Source organism: Saccopteryx bilineata, chromosome 4 (genome assembly GCF_036850765.1).
Source record: "Saccopteryx bilineata isolate mSacBil1 chromosome 4, mSacBil1_pri_phased_curated, whole genome shotgun sequence".
In the NCBI taxonomy this organism is placed as follows: Eukaryota; Metazoa; Chordata; class Mammalia; order Chiroptera; family Emballonuridae; genus Saccopteryx; species Saccopteryx bilineata.
Genome location: NC_089493.1, coordinates 54,915,323 through 54,936,682, shown reverse-complemented (window position 1 = coordinate 54,936,682; position 21,360 = coordinate 54,915,323). Strand labels below are relative to the sequence as shown.

Genomic DNA, 21,360 nt, shown 5'->3' with positions numbered 1-21,360 from the left:
TCTGCCCATCCTGGGCGTCGCCATGTTGCAACCAGAGCCACTCTAGCGCCTGAGGCAGAGGCCACAGAGCCATCCCCAGCGCCCGGGCCATCTTTGCTCCAATGGAGCCTTGGCTGCGGGAGGGGAAGAGAGAGACAGAGAGGAAAGCACGGCAGAGGGGTGGAGAAGCAAATGGACGCTTCTCCTGTGTGCCCTGGCCGGGAATCGAACCCGGGTCCTCCGCACGCTAGGCCGACGCTCTACCACTGAGCCAACCGGCCAGGGCTTCTCAGACTTTTTGAGTGTCTTTTCTTTTTACTGCTCTACTTCCATGCCTTTGTTTATCTTGTCCTCTAACTCACTGATTTGATCCTCAGCTTCATCTATCCTGCTTTTAATTCCTTTCATTGTGGTCTTCATTTCTGATATTGTATTTGTCATTTCTGACTGATTCTTTTTTATTATTTTAATATCCTTTTTTTATACTTGCTATCTCTTTATTTAGTTGTTTGTTATGACCATCTATTGTTGTTCTAAGATCTTTCAACAGCCTAACAATCATTATTTTAAACTCTGCTTCCAGTAATTGGTTATATCTGACTCATTGAAGTCCTTTTCCGGGGATTTCCTTTGATTCAATTGGGTTGCATTTCTCTGCCTTCCCATTTTGTCTTTGTATAAGAAGGGTGTGGCCACTGGAGTCCAATGGGTGTGGCCTCTGTGTTCCCTAGGTGTGGTCTGTCTGCAGGCCCACCACCCCCTCTGCTGCTGCCTCGGGCGTTTGGGTATGGGCATTGCCAGCACTGGGGGGGGGGGCTGCGGTTTCCACCTCTCCTCCATGGGGAAGTGTTATTTTCTTCCTTTTCTTTCCTGTTCTCTCATTCTCCCAGCTGTCTCAACTCAGGACTTTGCAGAAAGAATTACACTTCAGAAAAGTGTATATGCTTTGACCTTTAAACTAGCCTCCATTTTCTTTTTCCATAAAGAGTTCTTCCTCTTCCCCTATCCCAGTTCCAGCACTCTGTCTGACCTGTCTTCCTTTCAGCTCATTCATTATTGCTAAGGTTTTCAGACTGTAACAGAGGAATAAGACAGATTTATAAATGTGTTCCTGCCCAGCTGTTTCAAGAGTAGGACTAACATTCGTCTTCTAATTGTATGCTTGCTCTCTATACACAGCTGTGCTCATCTGCCCTTATTAATGAGGTGCGTATATCTAAGTCTTACCTTGTCTAGAAATAAATGGACTCTATTCCTGTTCAGATTGGTTATACAATAATCAGATCAGCCCATCACTGAGAAAGAATTCCATTTGAATTCACTTGCTAATAGCCAGAGAGAATTTAGCCTAATTGCTTTCTCATGTTTGCCCTGTCTCTTAAGATGCCAGGGCCCTAGAAAGGGATAGAAGGAGTTAGAATCCTGTCCTTTTTCCCTCCAGGTCTCCCCCTTGCCCCTGCGATCTTCCCTGTATGTGTTTTTGTATCTTAGCTGAAACTAAAGGGACATTTTGAGGGAATTGTATGAAAAGAATCAGAATCCACTAGAGATAGCTGTGTAATGCCTTAAAGATCTGACCACTAATGAATAGTGAAACCTTTGGTAAACTACATAACCTTTCTGGGCTTTCATTTCCCAATTAGCAAAGCAGCTTTAACAATCCCTATATAGCAGGACTGTTGGGAGGACTATGCTTTCTCTTAATGGTGTACCTTGTTCAAAAAGTGATTTAAGGCTGAGAATATTTGATAAGCTGATGAGTATGAAAACAGCTAACACATAACAGATTCAATAAATGTTTGAATTAGAATCTAATTGACTAACCAGAGTTTTTCCTTTCCCTAATTTTATTGGATTGAGATTTTCTAGTAGTATAATTCTTTTTACTGCCACCCCCAGATCCCTTCCCTGATCTGGTTTTATTTCTGGTTTTCTGACAGAGCATCCCAAAATCAGATCCCAAAAAGAACAGAGGCTAAATAAGGTCTTATTTAAGGGCATGCCTAAGAGTTCAAGGCTCAAGTCCTGATACTCCATAGTTTTGTCTAAGCACTTTCTTTGTATTGACATATTAAAAGCCTATGATGGGCTAGTTATCTAATTTTAAATCTTACCATTTACTTCTATTTTAATTCTGTAGTATTGATTAAAAATCTGAGACTCATAGAGGTTAAGTTTCTTGTCCATGCTTACACTATAGCAGAGCAAGGATTTAGACTAAGGTTTTCTAACTCTAAGTCCAGTGATCTTTTCTACATCAAAGAAGAAAATGAATATAGGTCGTATATACTACAGACAGGCCCTAGGAGTGGAGTGCTGAATCAAATAGTAGTATGACCAAGGCAAACAAAAGGCTAATTTTAGAATCCCCAGGCTTATTCTCTAGAAACATTACAGAGAAAATGTACCTTGGGATTTCCAATCAAAATGACTCTTTTCAAACTTTTTTTTTTTTTTTTTTTTGCATTTTTCTGAAGCTGGAAACAGGGAGAGACAGTCAGACAGACTCCCGCATGCGCCCGACCAGGATCCACCTGGCACGCCCACCATGGGGCGACGCTCTGCCCACCAGGGGGCGATGCTCTGCCCATCCTGGGCGTCACCATGTTGCGACCAGAGCCACTCTAGCGCCTGAGGCAGAGGCCACAGAGCCATCCCCAGCGCCCGGGCCATCTTTGCTCCAATGGAGCCTTGGCTGCGGGAGGGGAAGAGAGAGACAGAGAGGAAGGTGCGGCGAAGGGGTGGAGAAACAAATGGGCGCTTCTCCTGTGTGCCCTGGCCGGGAATCGAACCCGGGTCCTCCGCACGCTAGGCCGACACTCTACCGCTGAGCCAACCGGCCAGGGCCTCTTTTCAAACTTTTGACACATCTTCTCTGGTCCAAACACATAGCAAAGAATAAAATATATAAAGTGAAAAATCAAAGAATATGTTTGGGCTCAGAAACAAAATAACTATTTCTAGGAATCAAAAATAGAAGAGAGCCTGACCAGGCTGTAGCACAGTGGATAGAGCGTCAAACTGGGATGCAGAGGACCCAGGTTCGAGACCCCAAGGTTGCCAGTTTGAGCGCAGGCGCATCTGGTTTGAGCAAAGCTCACCAGTTTGGACCCAAGGTCGCTGGCTCAAGCAAGGGGTTATTGGGTCTGCTATAGTCCCACAGTCAAGGCACATATGATAAAGCAATCAATGAACAACAAAGGTGTCACAATGAAAAACTGATGATTGATAAATCACTTCTCATCTCTCTCCGTTCCTGTCTGTCTGTCCCTACCTATCCCTCTCTCTGCCTCTCTGTGTCTCTGTAAAAAAAACGAAAGAAAAATAGAAGAGATATGGCATATTTCCTCATGTATAAGACAATCCCATGTATAAGACACATCTTAATTTTGGGGCCTGAAATTTGAAAAAAAAAGTTATTGAACTCAAGTTTTATTCATCATAAAATTCATACAACTCCTTGTCACTGTCAAAACTCCTGTCCATTAGCTTGTCCTCATCTGTGTCTGATGACGAATCACTGTCCTCAACAATGAGCGTAAAAACTAATGTGAAAAAGCGGGAAATGCAAGTAAAAAATCTACAACCACTGTATAAGACGCACCCAGTTTTTAGACCCCAAATTTTTCGGAAAAGGATGTGTCTTTTTTTTTTTTTTTTTTTGAGTGGAGAGGGAGAGACAGAGAGAGAGAGAGAGAGAGGAGAGACAGAGAGATAGAAATGGGGGAGGAGCTGGAAGCATCAACTCCCATATGTGCCTTGACCAGGCAAGCCCAGGGTTTCGAACCGGTGACCTCAGCATTTCCAGGTCGACGCTTTATCCACTGTGCCACCACAGGTCAGGCAAAGGATGTGTCTTAAACATGGCAAAATATGGTAAATCACTGAGGCTAAAGCTGTGAGCCTGCCAGTCTCCAGGTCTGGGAACAGAGAATGGTACCGGAGAGGTGAACTTCTGACCAATAACTAGATACTGAAAACGCCCCCTATAGAGGTAGACCTTGAGGCCAGGGGAGTGATCTGCCAGCCTCCAGCCAGCCTCATGAAAGGCTTTAAACAGTTAATTGAGTAAGGGAAAAAGGAAGCCTAAGGAATTGTGAAGAAGTATTTGGTCAGGTTGCTTGCTGGTTCAATGATTAGAACTAGGCTATTCTAAATTTCTTCTAATGGCACAGGCCATTAGAAGACCTGTTCAGACTAGGTCCTTAGGGGACTAGAGGGAAGAAATTGCAAAAGTATGAAACAGAGAAGGGCAAAATCAGTAACAAAAACACCTCACTCAAAAACAGCTTGCAAACCAAAATTTTATATAATAGAAATCTAACACTAAGAAAGATAACCAATAGGATTTAACCAGGACTTCGACTTTGGGGAAGATGAAGCAGGTATACTTTTTCCTATTTATCCCACTAAAAACAACTAAAATCCCCATCCATTATATATAAAACAAGTATAACAAAACTATGAAAGGTGGAGAAAAGAAGGCAGACCAGGTAGGGACATTAAGACCTAAGTAACAACATCGTGGAGAGTTTTCTATGTTTTCTTTTTGCCTCATATGTCCCAGACATGGAGCTGAACATTATATTCAATACTTAATAATGAGTAACTGAATGCTTTCCCCCTAAGAGCAGGAACAAGGAAAGATGTCTACTTTCACTGCTCTTATTCAATATGTTGCTGGAGGTTCTAGATATTGCAATTACACAAGAAAGGAAAATAAAAGGCATACAGATTGGAAAGAAGAAATACAACTGTACTACTTATTTGCACGTTACATGATTGTCTACATAGAAAAATACCAATAACTATATAAAAACTCCTAGAACTAGTGAGTGAGTTTAGCTAGGTGAGTTTAGCTAGGTCATAGAATATAAGATAAACATACAAAAATCATTTGTATGGCTACTATATACTAGCCATGAACAAATGGGCACTGAAGTTTAAAATGTAACACCATTTACTGTAGCTCAAAAAAAATGAACTACTTATTGTAAATTTAACAAAACATCTACAAGATTTGTATGCTAAAACTACACAATGCTGCTGGAAGAAATCAGAGAAGATCTAAATTAATAGTGAAGATGTCAGTTTTTCCCAAATTAATATACAGGTTAATACAATTTCTTTCAAAATTCCAGCAAGATACTTTGTGTAGGTATAGGTAAGATTTTTTTAAAATTTATATGTAGAGAACAAAGGGACTAAAATAGCTAAAAGAGTTTTGAAAAAGAATAAAGTGGGAAGAATCAGATTATCTGATTTCAAGACTTATAACCACAGTAATCAATCAATGCGACTGTGATATTGGTGGAAGAATAGACACTTAAACCAATGGATTAGAGCAGAGAACCCAGAAACAGACACACAGATACACCCTGTGATTGATTTTGGCAAAGGTATAAAAGCATTCTTGGGATGCAAAGTAGCCTTTTCAAAAAGAATTGAAACAAAAGGACACCATAGCCCTCCCCAAATAAAGAATTTCATAAAAAAAATTGACTCAGAATAAATAAAGGACTAAAACAGAAAACTAAAACGTTTAGGGAAAAAACCTAGAAGAAAATGTTCAGTAGGCAAAGAGTTCTTAGACTTAACACATTCATAAATAGCACAAAAATCTTATAAAGCATTGATTGGTGGGTACATGAGTTTTTGTTAGACTATGCTTTGTAAAATTTTTAGTATGTTTCAAATACTGCATACTTTTTTAAAGTTATAAAAATGTGCCTTAACTGGATTATAAAATCTTTGCAACTATTGCCCATTCAAAGGGGCCCCAATATTGCTATAGGCAGTTCCCGTGGAACTATTCCATTCTAATTCTGTTTGTCCCTTTGGGACCCAGAGCACCCCTAAACACTCCTACAGGAACCAGAATGCTATTCAAATAGAAAATACTCTTCTCAGTGGCCAAAAGGTTTCTCTTGTCTATATCTGAGTCTTGTCTTCCAGGGATGTTGGTGGTGAATGTAACATGGAGGAACAAGACATACGTAGGTACACTTCTTGACTGCACACGGCATGACTGGGCACCCCCCAGGTAAGCACTCTGTGACTTTTTAGTTTATGTTAGATTGAACCACCCTACTCAGTGATGTTTTATACCTTTATCCTACTAGAACTGGGTAGTTTCTTAAAGACACCTAGCTTTGGTTTGTACACCTGAAACTAATATTATATAATATTATGCATCAACTGTAATTGAAAAATAAAAATTATTTATTTTTAGCCCTAGCTGAATAGCTCCACTGGTTGGAGCATCTTACTGATATGTAAAGGTTGCCAGTTCAATTCCTGGTCAGGGCACATACAGAAACAGATTAATGTTTCTGTCTCTTTCTTTCTTCCTTCCTCTCTCTCAGAAATCAATAAATAAAAAATATTTTAAAATTAAAAAATATTTATTTTTAAAAAGGAAGAATTTAACAAATTGACAGCATCTCATAATGGTAATTTTCACCATAGATCTCATAAATGTGTTTTTATAAAATAAAAGCACTTGCTGTACAAGAAATTTAAAAAAGACACCCCCCCCCAGCTTTTAAAGGATATTATGGTATAGAGACAAGGAGAGGCACTATATTCATCTGGCATTCAAGAATAATAAATAGCCTGACCTGTGGTGGCACAGTGGATAAAGTGTTGACCTGAAACACTGAGGTCACCAGTTCAAAACCCTGCATTTGCCTGGTCAAGGCACATATGGGAGTTGATGTTTCCTGCTCCTCCCCCTTCTCTCTCTCTCTCTCTCTTTCCTCTCTAAAAAATGAATAAATAAAATAAAATAATAATAAATGAATTAGGCATTGATGGGTTGGCTTGAAATGGGGAGGAGATCCTATTTAAGCCTTTGTTTGGAATTACTGAATTCTCACTGCTACCTGTAGGCACCTTAAGACTGAGACCATAGAGTCTGACTATTGGTGAACAAACATTCACTGATGATCCTTTTTAATGTTAGCTATCTCTCAGAAGTTTATTTATTTATTTTTTACAGAGGCAGAGATAGACAGGGACAGACAGACAGGAGCGGAGAGAGATGAGAAGCATCAATCATCAGTTTCTCGTTGCGCGTTGCGACTTCTTAGTTGTTCATTGATTGCTTTCTCATATGTGCCTTGAACGTGGGCCTTCAGCAGACCGAGTAACCACCTGCTGGAGCCAGCGACCTTGGGTCTAAGCTGGTGAGCTCTTTGCTCAAGCCAGATGAGCCCGCGCTCAAGCTGGCGACCTCGGGGTCTCGAACCTGGGTCCTTCCGCATCCCAGTCCGACGCTCTATCCACTGCGCCACCACCTGGTCAGGCATCTCTCTCAGAAGTTTAAACTGAGGACCATTTTTTTTTTAAGATTTTATTTATTCATTATAGAGAGGGGGGAGAGAGAAAGAGAGAGAAGGGGGGAGGAGCAGGAAGCATCAACTCCCATATGTGCCTTGACCAGACAAGCCCAGGGTTTTGAACTGGCAACCTCAGCGTTTCCAGGTTGACGCTTTATCCACTGCGCCACCACAGGTCAGGCGAACTGAGGAACATTTTAGTTTTTGAAACTCTACTAGACAATGTGGGTTTCACATTGGAATTTGATCTTAAGATTGACATCTCAGTGAATCGCAGGGTACAGCTTATTCCTAATATTACTTTGAAGTTTGCCAGGGTTTGGGGAACCCAAATCTTAGGGAATAATTTACAGCTAGCATTCTAGGAGCTTACCACTTCCCACTCTTACCGAAGTTCCTTTAACAAATCATATTCATTGAAAATGATAGTTACCATCTGGACAGTTCTTCTAGAGACAGCAGCTAAACCAGTTTGAAGACATTTTCTTTTTTTAATAATACCCTGTTGTGTCTGACCAGGCGGTGGCGCAGTGAATAGAACGTCAGACTGGGATGCAGAGGACCCAGGTTCAAGACCCCAAGGTCGCCAGCTTGAGCGTGGGCTCATCTGGTTTGAGCAAAAAAAGCTCACCAGCTTGGAACCAACATCGCTGGCTTGAGTAAGGGGTCACTAGGTCTGCTGTAGCCCCACGGTCAAGGCACATATGATAAAGCAATCAATGAACAACTAAGGTGTTGCAATGAAAAACTAATGATTGATGCTTCTCATCTCTCTTTGTTCCTGTCTGTCTGTCCCTATCTATCCCTCTCTCTGACTGTCTTTCTATTAAAAAAAATTTTTTTTGTTAAAAAATAATAATAATATCCTGTTGTGTTTGTCCTTTGCCAAGGTTCTGCGACTCTCCCACCAGTGACTTGGAAATGCGAAATGGTCGGGGTAGAGGCAAACGCATGCGTCCCAACAGTAACACACCTGTCAATGAGACAGCCACAGCCACTGACAGCAAAGGGACCAGCAACAGCAGCAAAACTCGAGCAGGAGCCAATAGCAAAGGTCGTCGGGGCAGCCAGAATTCTTCAGAGCATCGCCCACCTGCCAGTAGCACCTCTGAGGATGTCAAGGCTAGCCCTTCCTCAGTGAATAAGCGGAAAAACAAACCCCTTTCGGACATGGAGCTGAATTCTAGCTCAGAGGACTCCAAAGGGAGCAAACGTGTCCGTACGAATTCCATGGGCTCAGCCACTGGCCCTCTCCCTGGGACCAAAGTGGAAACCACTGTTTTAGACAGAAATTGTCCCTCCCCAGTCCTGATTGATTGTCCCCACCCAAACTGCAACAAAAAGTATAAGCACATCAACGGACTTAAGTACCATCAAGCTCATGCCCATACAGATGATGACAGCAAGCCAGAAGCAGACGGAGACAGTGAGTACGGAGAGGAACCTACCCTCCATGCAGACCTCGGGAACTGCAATGGTGCACCTGTCTCACAGAAAGGTTCCTTATCCCCTGCCCGCTCAGCTACCCCCAAAGTTCGGCTTGTAGAGCCCCATAGCCCTTCTCCTTCAAGCAAATTCAGCACAAAAGGCCTCTGTAAGAAAAAGTTGAGTGGGGAAGGGGACACAGACCTTGGGACCTTATCCAATGATGGCTCTGATGATGGACCCTCAGTAATGGATGAAACAAGCAATGATGCCTTTGATTCTTTGGAAAGGAAGTGTATAGAAAAAGAAAAATGTAAAAAACCCTCTGGTTTGAAACCTGAAAAGATGCCTTCCAAGAGCTTAAAGTCAGCCCGGCCCATTGCCCCAGCCATCCCCCCACAGCAAATCTACACCTTCCAGACAGCCACCTTCACCGCAGGCAGCCCAGGCTCCTCCTCAGGCCTGACCACCACAGTGGTCCAGGCCATGCCCAACAGTCCCCAACTCAAGCCCATTCAGCCCAAGCCCACTGTGATGGGAGAACCTTTCACAGTCAACCCTGCCTTGACTCCAGCCAAGGACAAGAAAAAGAAAGACAAAAAAAAGAAGGAGTCTTCAAAGGAACTTGAAAGTCCTCTGACTCCTGGGAAGGTATGTCGAGCAGAAGAAGGCAAAAGCCCCTTCAGGGAATCATCAGGAGATGGGATGAAAATGGAAGGGCTCCTAAATGGCTCATCAGACCCCCACCAGAGCCGACTGGCTAGCATCAAGGCTGAGGCTGATAAGATCTACAGCTTCACAGACAATGCTCCCAGCCCTTCCATTGGAGGTGGTAGCCGCCTAGATAGCACGACCCCTACCCAGCCCATGACTCCCTTACACGTAGTGACTCAGAATGGAGCTGAAGCCAGCTCAGTCAAAACCAACAGCCCAGCCTACTCCGACATCTCTGATGCAGGGGAAGACGGGGAGGGCAAAGTGGACAGTGTCAAATCAAAGGACCCCGAACAGTTGGTTAAGGAAGGGGCTAAGAAAAATCTTTTTCCTCCTCAGCCACAGAGCAAAGACTCACCGTATTACCAAGGCTTTGAGAGTTACTACTCTCCAAATTACACACAGTCCAGCCCAGGGGCACTGAACCCCAGCAACCAGGCAGGCATGGAAAGCCAGGCCCTGAAGACAAAAAAGGACGAGGAGCCTGAAAGCATAGAGGGGAAAGTGAAGAACGATGTTTGCGAGGAGAAGAAGCCAGAGCTGAGCAGTGCCAGTCAGCAGCCCTCTGTCATCCAGCAGCGTCCCAACATGTACATGCAGTCCCTGTACTACAACCAGTATGCCTATGTGCCCCCCTACGGCTACAGCGACCAGAGCTACCACACCCACCTCCTGAGCACCAACACAGCTTACCGGCAGCAGTATGAGGAGCAGCAGAAACGGCAGAGCTTGGAGCAGCAGCAGCGGGGACTGGACAAGAAGGCAGAGTTGGGCCTGAAGGAGCGGGAGGCAGCACTCAAGGAAGAATGGAAGCAAAAGCCGTCAATTCCACCAACTCTCACCAAGGCTCCCAGCCTGACAGACCTGGTGAAGTCAGGACCCGGCAAGGCCAAGGAGCCAGGGGCTGACCCTGCCAAATCCGTCATTATTCCCAAATTAGATGACTCTTCCAAACTTCCGGGCCAGGCCCCAGAAACACTGAAAGTGAAGCTGAGTGAGGCCAGCCACCTAGGCAAGGAGGCCTCTGAGGCTAAGACGGGTGCTGAGTGTGGCCGACAGGCAGAAGTGGATCCAATACTCTGGTACCGACAGGTAACTTACTCTGGGAGGAAATAGAAGTTGTTTGATCATCTTTCTCTTTCTCACAATCAGGGTTGTCCTGATGTAGGAGATCAGCAGAATACAGATTAGCAGGAGAAGTCTATAAGCTTAGGGATTTGTTACCTTTGTAAATCATTTTAATGTTTAATTGAAAAGCACTTTTAGATCAGTAAAAAGGTGTTTTCCCACTTGACAAGAGAGGACCAGGTAAGTTAGCTTGATTTGTGTAGGGTTACGAGGGTTGACTAGCAGAGCCAAACCTGGAACCCAGGTGTGCTGATTCCTAGTCCAGTGTCTCCCATTGCTTATTCCTGTGGAGTGAGTTGATGGTGAGCTGTCTGTATTGCAGAGTAGACCAGAAGTACACTACTCAGACTGAGTGACTTTCAGATTTTATAGAAAGAGAACCAAGAACTTGATCTCCTATCTTGCTCTGCTCAAGAGACTTAGAAAGTCTTCCCTTCCCTCTTGGAGACACAGTTAGACCTTTCACCCTGTGCTACTCCCCCCAAAGAAGTGAAACAACCTGAATATCCTTAGAAATGGAGCAGCCTCTTCTATTCAAGGAGTCATTTTGCCAGAAGGCTTGTCTTCTCCTAGAGGAGACCCACTGATGGATTTTCCTTTTCTCTCCCCACATCGTTTCCTTTGGGCAGGGAAGGGACAGACTTTTTAAGCAGGAGGGATCAGAATTCATTGTAAACAATCAGTAGAGGTCACGATCATCTCTGCCCCAGGTGACTGATATTAACTGCCTTGATGTTTCTGCTGGGACCCTGGACTTGAAATCTACACACACACCCCCATTTGTTACATACTCAGTACTCATTCTGTGATTGTTGTAGGAAGCAGAGCCCCGGATGTGGACATATGTTTATCCTGCCAAGTACTCCGACATCAAGTCAGAAGATGAGCGGTGGAAAGAGGAGCGGGACCGCAAATTGAAGGAGGAAAGGAGTCGGAGTAAGGACTCCGTCCCCAAGGAGGACGGGAAGGAAAGCACAAGTAGTGACTGCAAGCTGCCCACATCTGAGGAACCCCGCCTTGGGAGCAAGGAGCCCCGACCAAGTGTCCATGTGCCTGTGTCCTCTCCCCTCACCCAGCACCAGTCCTACATCCCCTACATGCACGGCTACTCCTACAGCCAGTCCTATGACCCCAGCCACCCCAGCTACCGGGGCATGCCGGCTGTGATGATGCAGAACTACCCAGGTACGTACCCTTCCAGCGGGTGTGCATTAACTGGGGGGAAATGGAGCAGCGATTTCAAATCCAGTTTTCTTGCTCAGTCCCAAGGCTTATTGAGGCTGTAGATGACAGCCCTTTTCTGAATGTGACATTCTGAGAAGTGGCCACTCTAAACTAAGACTCCTTAAATGACCCCTAGTTACAATCTGTGGGACCAGCTCTCCGTCCATTGCTCCAGCTGGAGGGTTGCCTCTAGTCACTTTTCATGGATAACTAAAAGTCAACTCCCTCTTTAAAAAACATTGTTTTTCATATTTAGAAATTAGATTTAATGGGGTGACATTGGTCCATAGGAACACATAGGTTTCAGGTATACATCTCTATAACATGTCAACTATTCAGTGTTGTGTGCCCATCACCCATATCAAATATTTTCTGTCACTGCATATTGGCCCCTTTTTCTCTCCTCCTTCTATCACCCTTCCTCTGGAAACCACTTCACTTTTATCTAAGTCCATGAGTCTCAGTTTTATATCCCACTTTTGTGTTAAATCATATAGTTCTTAGCTTTTTCTGATTTACTTATTTTGCTTAGCATAATATTCTCAAGCTCCATCCATGTTGTTGCAAATGTCACTATGTCATCATTTCTTATGGCTGAGTAGTATTCCATAGTATATACAGTGTGTCCATAAAGTCATGGTGCACTTTTGACCAGTCACAGGAAAGCAACAAAAGACGACAGAAATGTGAAATCTGCACCAAATAAAAGGAAAACTCGCCCAGTTTCATACCAATTCAGTGCAGTTCCATGTGGGCTCACGCACATATTTTTTAGGGCTCCTTAGGTAGCTATCCCGTATAGCCTCTACAGACCTGTCACTGACTGATGGCCTACCAGAACGGGGTTTCTCCACCAAACTGCCGGTTTCCTTCAACTGCTTATCCCACCAAGTAATGTTATTCCTATGTGGTGGCACTTCCTTATAAACGCGCCAATATTCACGTTTCAATTTGGGGGGGTAGATACCCAGTAGAGGGATTGCTGGGTCACATGGTAGTTCTAGTCTTAATTTTTTGAGGAACCACCGTACTTTCTTCCACAATGGCTGTACCAGTTTCTATTCCCACCAGTAGTGAATGAGGGTTCTTTTTTCTCCACAGCCTCTCCAACATTTGTTGTTAACTGTCATGTTGATAATAGCCAATCTTAACAGTTGTGAGGTGGTATCTCATTGTATCTTTTTATATACCTATTTGTTGTTTGTATGTCTTCATGAGAGACATGTCAGTTCAGGTCCTCTTCCCATTTTTTAATTGGATTTGCTTGCTTGTTGTAGAGCTTTGTGAGTTCTTTATATATTTTGGATATTAACCCCTTGTCGGAGCTGTTGTTTTTGAATAATAAACATCCTCTTTTCCACTGCTGACTTCCCTCAGCTGGGACTTTTTAAACACATATTATACATTTTGCAATTGCTTGGCACTGTGGAGAACACAAAAGAAATAGGGAAGACTAGTTCCTCCCCTCAAGGAGCTTACAACCTACTAGTAGCAAGAGAGACACTTAGAACAAGTAACATTCAAACAAGGACAATGCATGTATTCATTTGCAAGGTCGTGTTCAGTTGTAAGGTTGGAAGGCAGTCAGAGGGCAAGAGCAAGTGAAAGTCAGATTGTGGAGAAGTCCAGCCAGAAAAGGGGTCAGCTTGCAGAATATGAGCTCTTTATACTGCCATCCGAGAATTCTTGGGAAGGGGGACACAAAGGAATTTGTGTTTTTTAAGTTATTAGAAGAAAATGATCTTATTCCATTCTTCTATTGCCTGAAGAGCCATGTGGGATAGACAAGAACTTCTTTCCTTAAAGCTGCCACCTCCCTGCAGGAGAGCAGCCTAAATAGTCCTGCTATTCTGTCATAACATTATAAAGCAAACTCTGGGACAGTAAGCTTTCAAACAGGTAGAAAACTGTCTCTCCTTGACCCCATTCTTCTATATAAAAATAATAGTTCCATTTGATGAGTGCCTGATCTGGGCCAGCCATTGTATTAGGTATTTGTGTACATTAATCTTATTTAATCCTCCCTGTGAAATAAGTCTTGGTATCTTCGTTTTGGTGGTGAGGAGACTGAAGCTCAGAAAAGTTGTCTATTTGCTCAAGGCTGCCCAACTGGTAAGGCTCAGAGGTAGGATTTCAGCCCAAGGCCATCTGCCTTCATATACCATGATCTCTCTACTTGATCATCTCACCTCTAAGATGAATCTCTGAGGCTAGGATTGTAGGGAAATTGATTCCCAGAGACTGAAGGTCATGTACCTAATATCCCTGAGCTAGGTTTGCCTCTAGAGCTCAGTAAAGAAAGGGCAAACTACATAATAGTCTTCGCCTAAAAACACCAGGGTAGACACTGTCCCTGTGCCTAGGGACACTCACTAGCCCCGCTCACTGGAGCAGAGTTACTCCTACCTTTCCTATCTCTTTAACTGCTTCATTTCTTCTTTCCCAGGTTCTTACCTGCCTTCCAGCTACTCTTTCTCCCCGTATGGCAGCAAGGTCTCAGGAGGTGAAGATGCCGACAAGGCCCGAGCCAGCCCCAGTGTCAGTTGTAAATCTAGCTCAGAGTCCAAAGCCCTGGACATCTTGCAGCAGCATGCCAGTCATTACAAGAGCAAGTCTCCCACGGTAAGCAAAGTGCAGTTACACTGGCTGTTATCAAAGACCAATGGGACCAGAATCAGAGTCTGGGAGGAGGCGGACACATCAGGTCCTAACCTCAGTGCAGTTTGCCTGTCTTGACATGGGTTCCTCTGGACACCACCTTGATTCTTAGGCATCCCACATGTTTAAGGAGTCATGTGGGCTCTGGGTGCCTTGCTGTGTATGTGTGTGTGTGTGTCAGTGTGTCAGTGTCACGACAGTGCTTTTGTGTCTGCTTTCCTTTCCAGATAAGTGATAAAACTTCTCAGGAGAGAGATCGGGGAGGCTGTGGAGTGGTTGGGGGTGGTGGCAGCTGTAGCAGCATCGGGGGAGCAGGCGCCGGTGAAAGGAGTGCAGACCGGCCCCGCACCTCCCCTTCCCAGCGCCTGATGTCCACACACCACCACCACCACCACCTGGGGTACTCGCTGCTCCCAGCACAGTACAACTTACCCTATGCAGCAGGTCAGTCTCCTTTCCCACTGCAATTCTTACAGCAAGGGCCCCTGGCAAGATTTTTTTTCTTTTTTTGAGCTTCTAATCTGTCACAGTCCTAGCCTTCTGCAGACCATCATTAAAGCGTATGACATTTATTTCTTCCCTTGGAGCTTGGGGACTCTCAAACTCCTCCAGAAAATTGGCATTCATATTCAGAAGAATAAGGAACAGGTGTTCCCACAGCCAGAGAGAAAGAAGCAGCTGAAAAATGGAGCCTTATTAGTTATCCCCGGCAACTGTATCTAGCCAACCATCATATCTTTTTCCTGTCAGTGCCACAAAACTCAGTGGAGTTAGGAATTTGAGAAACTCCTCCCAATCCCACCCAGCCTGGTGAAGAGAAAGGGCTTAAATCAAAAGTTCTGGGAGTGCTACTCTAACATGTCCTCCTTCTCGCCCAGGGCTTTCTTCTACAGCCATTGTTGCCAGCCAGCAAGGCTCAGCTCCTTCACTCTACCCACCCCCCCGGAGGTGAGAATGGTAAGTAACTTTTTAATTTGGGGCAACACATAGAGTAGGAATAGTTGATAACTGGATCACAGAGTATCTGTGGGGCCCAGGTGAGGGATAGCTGTGTGGGGTCAGCAGTCTGGAAATGGTGGAACCCTGGCCAATCCTCTTGTACAAACAAGTCTCCCATGAAGCCATGTGCATCCAGAGGAGCTGTGGACCACAAGCGTCCTCTAGACCAGTAGCAGCCTCCCCTACTGTTCATTTTCTTGGAGCGCCACCTTGTGGTTGCTTTGCCAGCCAGCTGAGTACCTGGTTATCTGTCCATGTTTCCCTTGCAGAACACCAAGTGCCCGGAGAAAGTCAGCTTCACGGGCCCGGACTGGCTCACCCAAGGAGGTGCTGGAGATGCCATTTAGACATCAGTTAAATGGTGTTGATCATCCTGTTTGCCGTGTTCCCACCATGACTGAAGGCAGACCCTTGGCTATCTCGCCTCCACCAGGCCCCCGGATTCCCCCATCCTCCCTCTTCCTCAGGAGCTGGAGAGCTGGTACTTAGCGAAAATATTTATTCTCTCGGCCACAGTTGTGACTGGGTGGTCTCTGTGGAGATGAAGGCACGGGGAGCAACCGGGGGAACATGGTCTCAACCCAGAGAAGTCACTGCTCTGTTCCCCAACCCCGGGTCAGCTGCCGGAAGAGTACCACCCCCCCAGACACCCTCCCCCCCAAGCACTGGGTAAGGTCTGAAGACAGCACAGCAGCCATACCCTTCTCACCATCATTGCCACCATAACCAGTCCTGCATCTTCCCTGCGGTTTTGGCCCTGGAAATTGGCAGCACATGGAGGAATTAGAATCTCAGGAAAGAAATTGGGGCTGTTTTCCCTATGATTGTGAAAACAAAGTCTTCAAACGTGAAGACTTCTCGCCTCTCACATGAGCACATATAAATGCTCAGAGCCCCACCTGGAAAGGAAGACCAAGGTATTTGCCCCAGCATGGCCTTGGGCTGCCTGTCAGGCAGAGGGCCAGGGGTCCCCACACCAGCACAGGGCTCCCCAGAGATACTGGGAGTAAGCTGGAGCTGGAGCATGAATGGAGTCTGAAATAGAACCTGCATCCCTACTATGTCCTGCTGCTTAGCCCCCAACACCTTGACCTTTTCTCTCTTCCCTCCTGACCCCTTGGTGCCTTTCCCAGGGGGATCACCACACTGATCTCTCCTCTTCTTTTCCACTGCTTGGCTTTTAAGACTCAGGCAGGTAAAATAGTATTCCCCAGCCTGGGAGCTTTGGAGTCTGCCAGGTCACCTGAAGGCAAGGAGGCCCAAGAAGCGGTTCTTGAGAAGTCCTATCCATTCAGCCATCTGAGTGTCCTTATTTAGAGCTACAAATATATGATATACAGCCCAGTTTGTCTGTATACATGATTTTATATAGCTCAATCTATAACCCCATGTGTGCCAATATGAGCCATGTTTCTTTATAACACACGTTTTTGTTTTAAGAGCCACTGAGCATGAGAGTTTGTGTTCCTTAGACCCTGGGATGACACATAAGCCATTATTCCTCCGAGCCACAGTGTACTCAATGGGAGCTGTGCTTTGAGGCAGCAGACATTTCTCTGTTCGCCTTAGAAATGAGTCTCCCAGTCCAGGCTCTGTATGCTTTTTGTACTGGGAAGGGATGATAATTTGGTAGCTTTATTGGAGTCACTTCTTCCCAAAGATGTGCAAAGCTTTAGCTCTTACTTTGCTTTTGAGGTCATCTCTGTTCTCCTCTCCTGTTCTTGACCTTCTGGATTAAGAAAGATAAAGACTGACAGATACCAGCTTAGGCTACAGAGGGGTATGTGTAACCAGAGTGCCAGAAGTGACCATTTAAAAGCAAGGACTTGGCTCTGATAGTGTGGGGCACGGAAGTGGAGGGCAGTAAGCACAATGTCCAGCACCCCAGAGCCCTACTCTAGAGAGTCTTAGGGTCATTTGCCCAAGAGGAGCCCCTCTGACCTATAGACCTTCCCTCCAGGTTTCATGTTCTTTTTGTTCAAGTTGAGTTCTGAGCTCATCCAAAAAAAACTCACTGTTTTTTAGGCCTAATAGGCCCCCAAGCAGCCTCCCTCTCCTCCATCATTCCCTCGGCCCCCTGCTGCCCCAGCAGGGAGTGCTCTGAGCAGTAGTCCCCTTTCATCCATGGAAGTATTTGGTGTGGACACCTCACCCACCTAACCTGAGTCACCCCCGCCAAGAGGATGACTCTGAATTTCAGTCTGATTGTGCCCTCCCACACTTCCGTGGGGTGAAGCCAAGGGCCTGTCTCCGTTCCTGTTTGTTTTTAAATATTGTTGTGTGTTTTGTATCTGTGGCGCTGGCTTACAGCGTGCTCTGTACATATTGTAAAGAAAACGTTTGGAGTAATTTTTTCCCTTTGGGCAGGCATGGTCTGCATTCCTGCCCTTTTCACTTTGTTCTGTAACACAGAGAAGAGAAAATTCCATATTAGCAGGGCATCCTTGGGTTCTACAGAAGGGAACAGTTTTTTCTTTTTCTATTCCTTAAAAAACATTTGGCTCTTGGATCCTTATATTCAAGTCTCCCTTGAAGAGTAGGAGCTGAGCTACCAGAAGAGCTGGTTAAAGCCAATAATGGCAGAATGGCACTGTCTCTCCTGATCCTCATCCTCCTGGTCTCAGATCACTGCCAGGTCCAATCTCCCTTTCCTGGAATAACACAGAGCAGCAGCGGAGGAAACAGACCCTTGACAAGTGAGGAGTGAAGGATTTGCTCTCCACCTCCAGCCTCTCTACATGGGGAGGAGGGCACAGGAAAGGGTACCTGTGGCACCCATGACCTGGCCAGAGATGAGACACAGCAAGGATTCCATTCCACCCCACCCCACAAGCAAAGGCTGGAAAAGTCTGCTGCTAAGGGCCCAGACCACCAGACCTAGGCTCTCCTGGAGCCACCGCTGCCCAGGCCTCCGCTAAATACTGCTCACCGGGCTCCCCACAGAGCCCAGAGGGAGAGAGCCTCACCCCAGGTAGAACAGCCAAGGCTCCGAGAGCTGCTGCTCAGGATTCACATCCTCTTCTTCCTCATTGAAGGTGTGTCACCACCTTTCATACCCTTTCCCTGTCTGTACATGTATGTGTACATGTATGAAATTTCCTTCTCTTATCTCACCTTCTCCACACTTCTCAAGGTCAAAGGACCACATGCAGAAGGGTTAAGCGGGTACCCCACAAAATGAAATGGTGATTCTTAAATCTCTTCTCTCCAGGCTCCAAGGTGGAGGTGGGAGGACTTGGCCTTGGGATCGGAGGGCAAGACTGCAGAAGGGCTAAGAGTTATTGTGTATGGGCTTTGAAGTCACCCATGTCACTAATTATCCCAGATACCCTATCACCATCCCAATGTCTACTCTGATGCCCCAAGATTCCACTGGGCAGCTAGATGGCCCCATAATTCTGGGCCTTTGTTATTCATTTTATTACTAGGGCATCCCAGGACGCTTTCTAATGATCCTCTGCCATGGGCCCCTCCTGGGATTGAGCCCTTCCCAAGCCCCGTCCCAGCCCCTCCTGCCCCAGCCCACCCGCTTGCCTTGGTGCTAGCCCCCCATTGGGAGCAGGTTGGGGCGAGCTGGAGGCCCGGGCTGGAGGGACAGTGTTGCTGTTCATAGCTTTTGTTCCATTGGCGTTGCTGTTAATTTTAGTCTTCCTGATTCTTCCCTTCTGTAAAGTGTACATTACCAAGTTCCTTGTTTTTTTATATATATATAAATATATATATATACAAACTGTACTCTTTTTGCCTTTGTACATTCAGGCAAGAAGAGAAAATAAATCTTTTTAAGAGACAATCACAAATCTGTGAGGGCTGCTGGTTATTTCTCCTGGAGTTTGCTGCTGAGCTGCATCCTCTCCTCCCCACCTTTCCGTTCTCTCAGCTTTTCTTGTCTTCCTGGTCCTGCTCCATACGCATCCTCAGCTCCACCTTCCCTGGCTGCTGGCAAGCTGTTGAATCCAGTGTCCAGACTACCTGCCCAGAAGTCCTTTCCTGCCCAGCAGTGTTTCCTGGCTCAGCCACTGGCTTACCCAGGAGCTTTAACCTGTGCCCTGGCCTCTCCTGTCTTCCCCATTCACCGAAGTGGCTTTGGACCCCTGGGTACTCTGGGACTTCCCAGAGACCCTGATTTTGGATATTCACCTGTGAAACTATGCAGCTGGGAGCTCTCTGCCTAAGAATTTGCACTACTTCAACCTGCCTGGAAGTTAGATGGTTTTTTTAGGAAATGAGTGGGAAACGCCCCCTCAAAACTGCCCCCCCCCAATTCCAGCCTTCAGAGTGCTCTGATCCAGAAACCAAGAATCATTCCCAGCTGGTGGACTCCTATGGCTACCCCATCAGAACAAGCGCTAAGGGTTTATGGGTCAAGAGCATTCGATCAGAATTTCCAAGGTGGTACATTCTGAAATAGCCCAATCAAATCATTGTTCCACCTCTTGAACTTCCTCCTTCCCCTCTGATTTTCTCCTACCCTTCACCCCTTTTCCCCTGTCCTGCTACTTCTTTTTTAATTGGCTTTGGAATTGAAGTATATTTTTAAATTATTTGTTGTATTTATTGAATAAAGTTTTTAATGTCCCTGTTCTTAAATTTACAGTTTGCCTTTCACATATCTTCCCTTTCCATCATCCCCCAAAATATTCTACCTTCTAAGTTGCTTTTTTAATTGGAATGCAGATTTGGGGTACCTACCATATTTCTTTCCTGTCAGCGGTCTTATCTAGCAAAGGTTTTTCTTTTTGAATGGGAAATACTGAGTGCCTGGGTTTGATTTTACTGTTCTAATTCTAGCTGTATTAAAAAGGATCCACCAGTAGATGGCAGCAGAGCCTCAGGCATGTTTCCTGTCCACTTAGCTTTGGGGACAATAAAGGACTGAGTTTTGTCTTGGTTCTTTTGCCTATCTTGTAGATTCCTTGAGTTTAACAACTGAAATCTAAACTGCCTACATTAACTTTGCCATCGTCAGCATTCACGTGGATCTGCTAAAAAATCTCATGTTTTTCAGTCATGTTTTTCACTGATTTGATGCTGCCTCTAGGGGTTATCTGCTCCATGGAGGGCATCTTTAGGCCCTTCTAATTTCAACTGAATGTCTCTGGGCCCAGACCTTTTACTAATACTGTGAAGGGGTGAAGGTGCTGAGCTTCCTTCTCTTAATGAATACCAGGTGGGCCCAGTGTGAAAACATAAGCTTCACAAAGAACATGAGAACAGGCCAAAGACTCAAGAGAAAGTAAATACAGCCACCTCTCAGCAGCACATCGCTCCAAAGCTGTAGGAGTTGGAAGAACAACAGGCCCAGAACTTCACTTGGGAAAATGGAAGCAAAAGGAAAGAACTGCTAATAAGCCCTTGAGAAAGCAGAAGAGGCCATAGGTGAAGAGGATTCTAGCCCCCTCCAGTGCCACTGAGAGCTTATTCAGCAGGCTGGTGGTCCAAGGAGAATGGCAGCCATGCCTCGGCACTGAGCTCCAAAAGGAGAAAACCTCCTTCCTAAAGGTGTGTGCTGCTTCCTTCAGACACCCCCACAGATGGGAATGTCAACTCCCTGAAAAGCCAGAACCCAGTTTCAGGACAGCCTTCTATACAATAGGAAGACCTATGAACAGCTTGGCTTCCAGGTACATGGCCTCTATTCTGGGCGAAGCTGCTGTGAACACACACCTGAGTAGGTGCTGCTGGCAGTGTGTCCCAGACTCTTAGCAGCCCACATTTGACTGTGTAATGTGGCCCTGGAGACCTCTGCCAGTTCATGTGTCTTGATGCACTGCAGCTTTTTCCCTGAGAAGCTCACAATGCACCCCTAATCCGTTAGGCTCAGGACTCAGAAGACAGTAGTGGTAGGATGCTGGTCCTGGTACAGGAATAAACAGACCAACCACAATTTTAA

At 45.4% G+C, this 21,360-nt stretch overlaps 1 protein-coding gene across 3 annotated transcripts in view; it reads left to right on the top strand.

Annotated features, from left to right (window-relative positions):
* The window catches only part of ZNF609 (zinc finger protein 609), a 287,347-nt gene extending 267,051 nt beyond the window's left edge, over positions 1-20,296 (top strand). For 2 of the 3 annotated variants that reach the window (XM_066273987.1, XM_066273988.1), the window contains 7 exons: positions 5,935-6,022; positions 8,210-10,550; positions 11,405-11,771; positions 14,257-14,432; positions 14,696-14,912; positions 15,347-15,425; positions 15,737-20,295. In XM_066273987.1, coding sequence (XP_066130084.1) covers positions 5,935-6,022; positions 8,210-10,550; positions 11,405-11,771; positions 14,257-14,432; positions 14,696-14,912; positions 15,347-15,420 — 3,263 coding nt within the window. In that variant the 3' untranslated portion in view covers positions 15,421-15,425; positions 15,737-20,295. Of the gene's footprint in view, positions 1-5,934; positions 6,023-8,209; positions 10,551-11,404; positions 11,772-14,256; positions 14,433-14,695; positions 14,913-15,346; positions 15,426-15,736 lie in introns of all 3 variants that reach the window. The other variant, XM_066273989.1, reaches the window with a different exon arrangement.
* Positions 20,297-21,360: the final 1,064 nt, after the last annotated feature.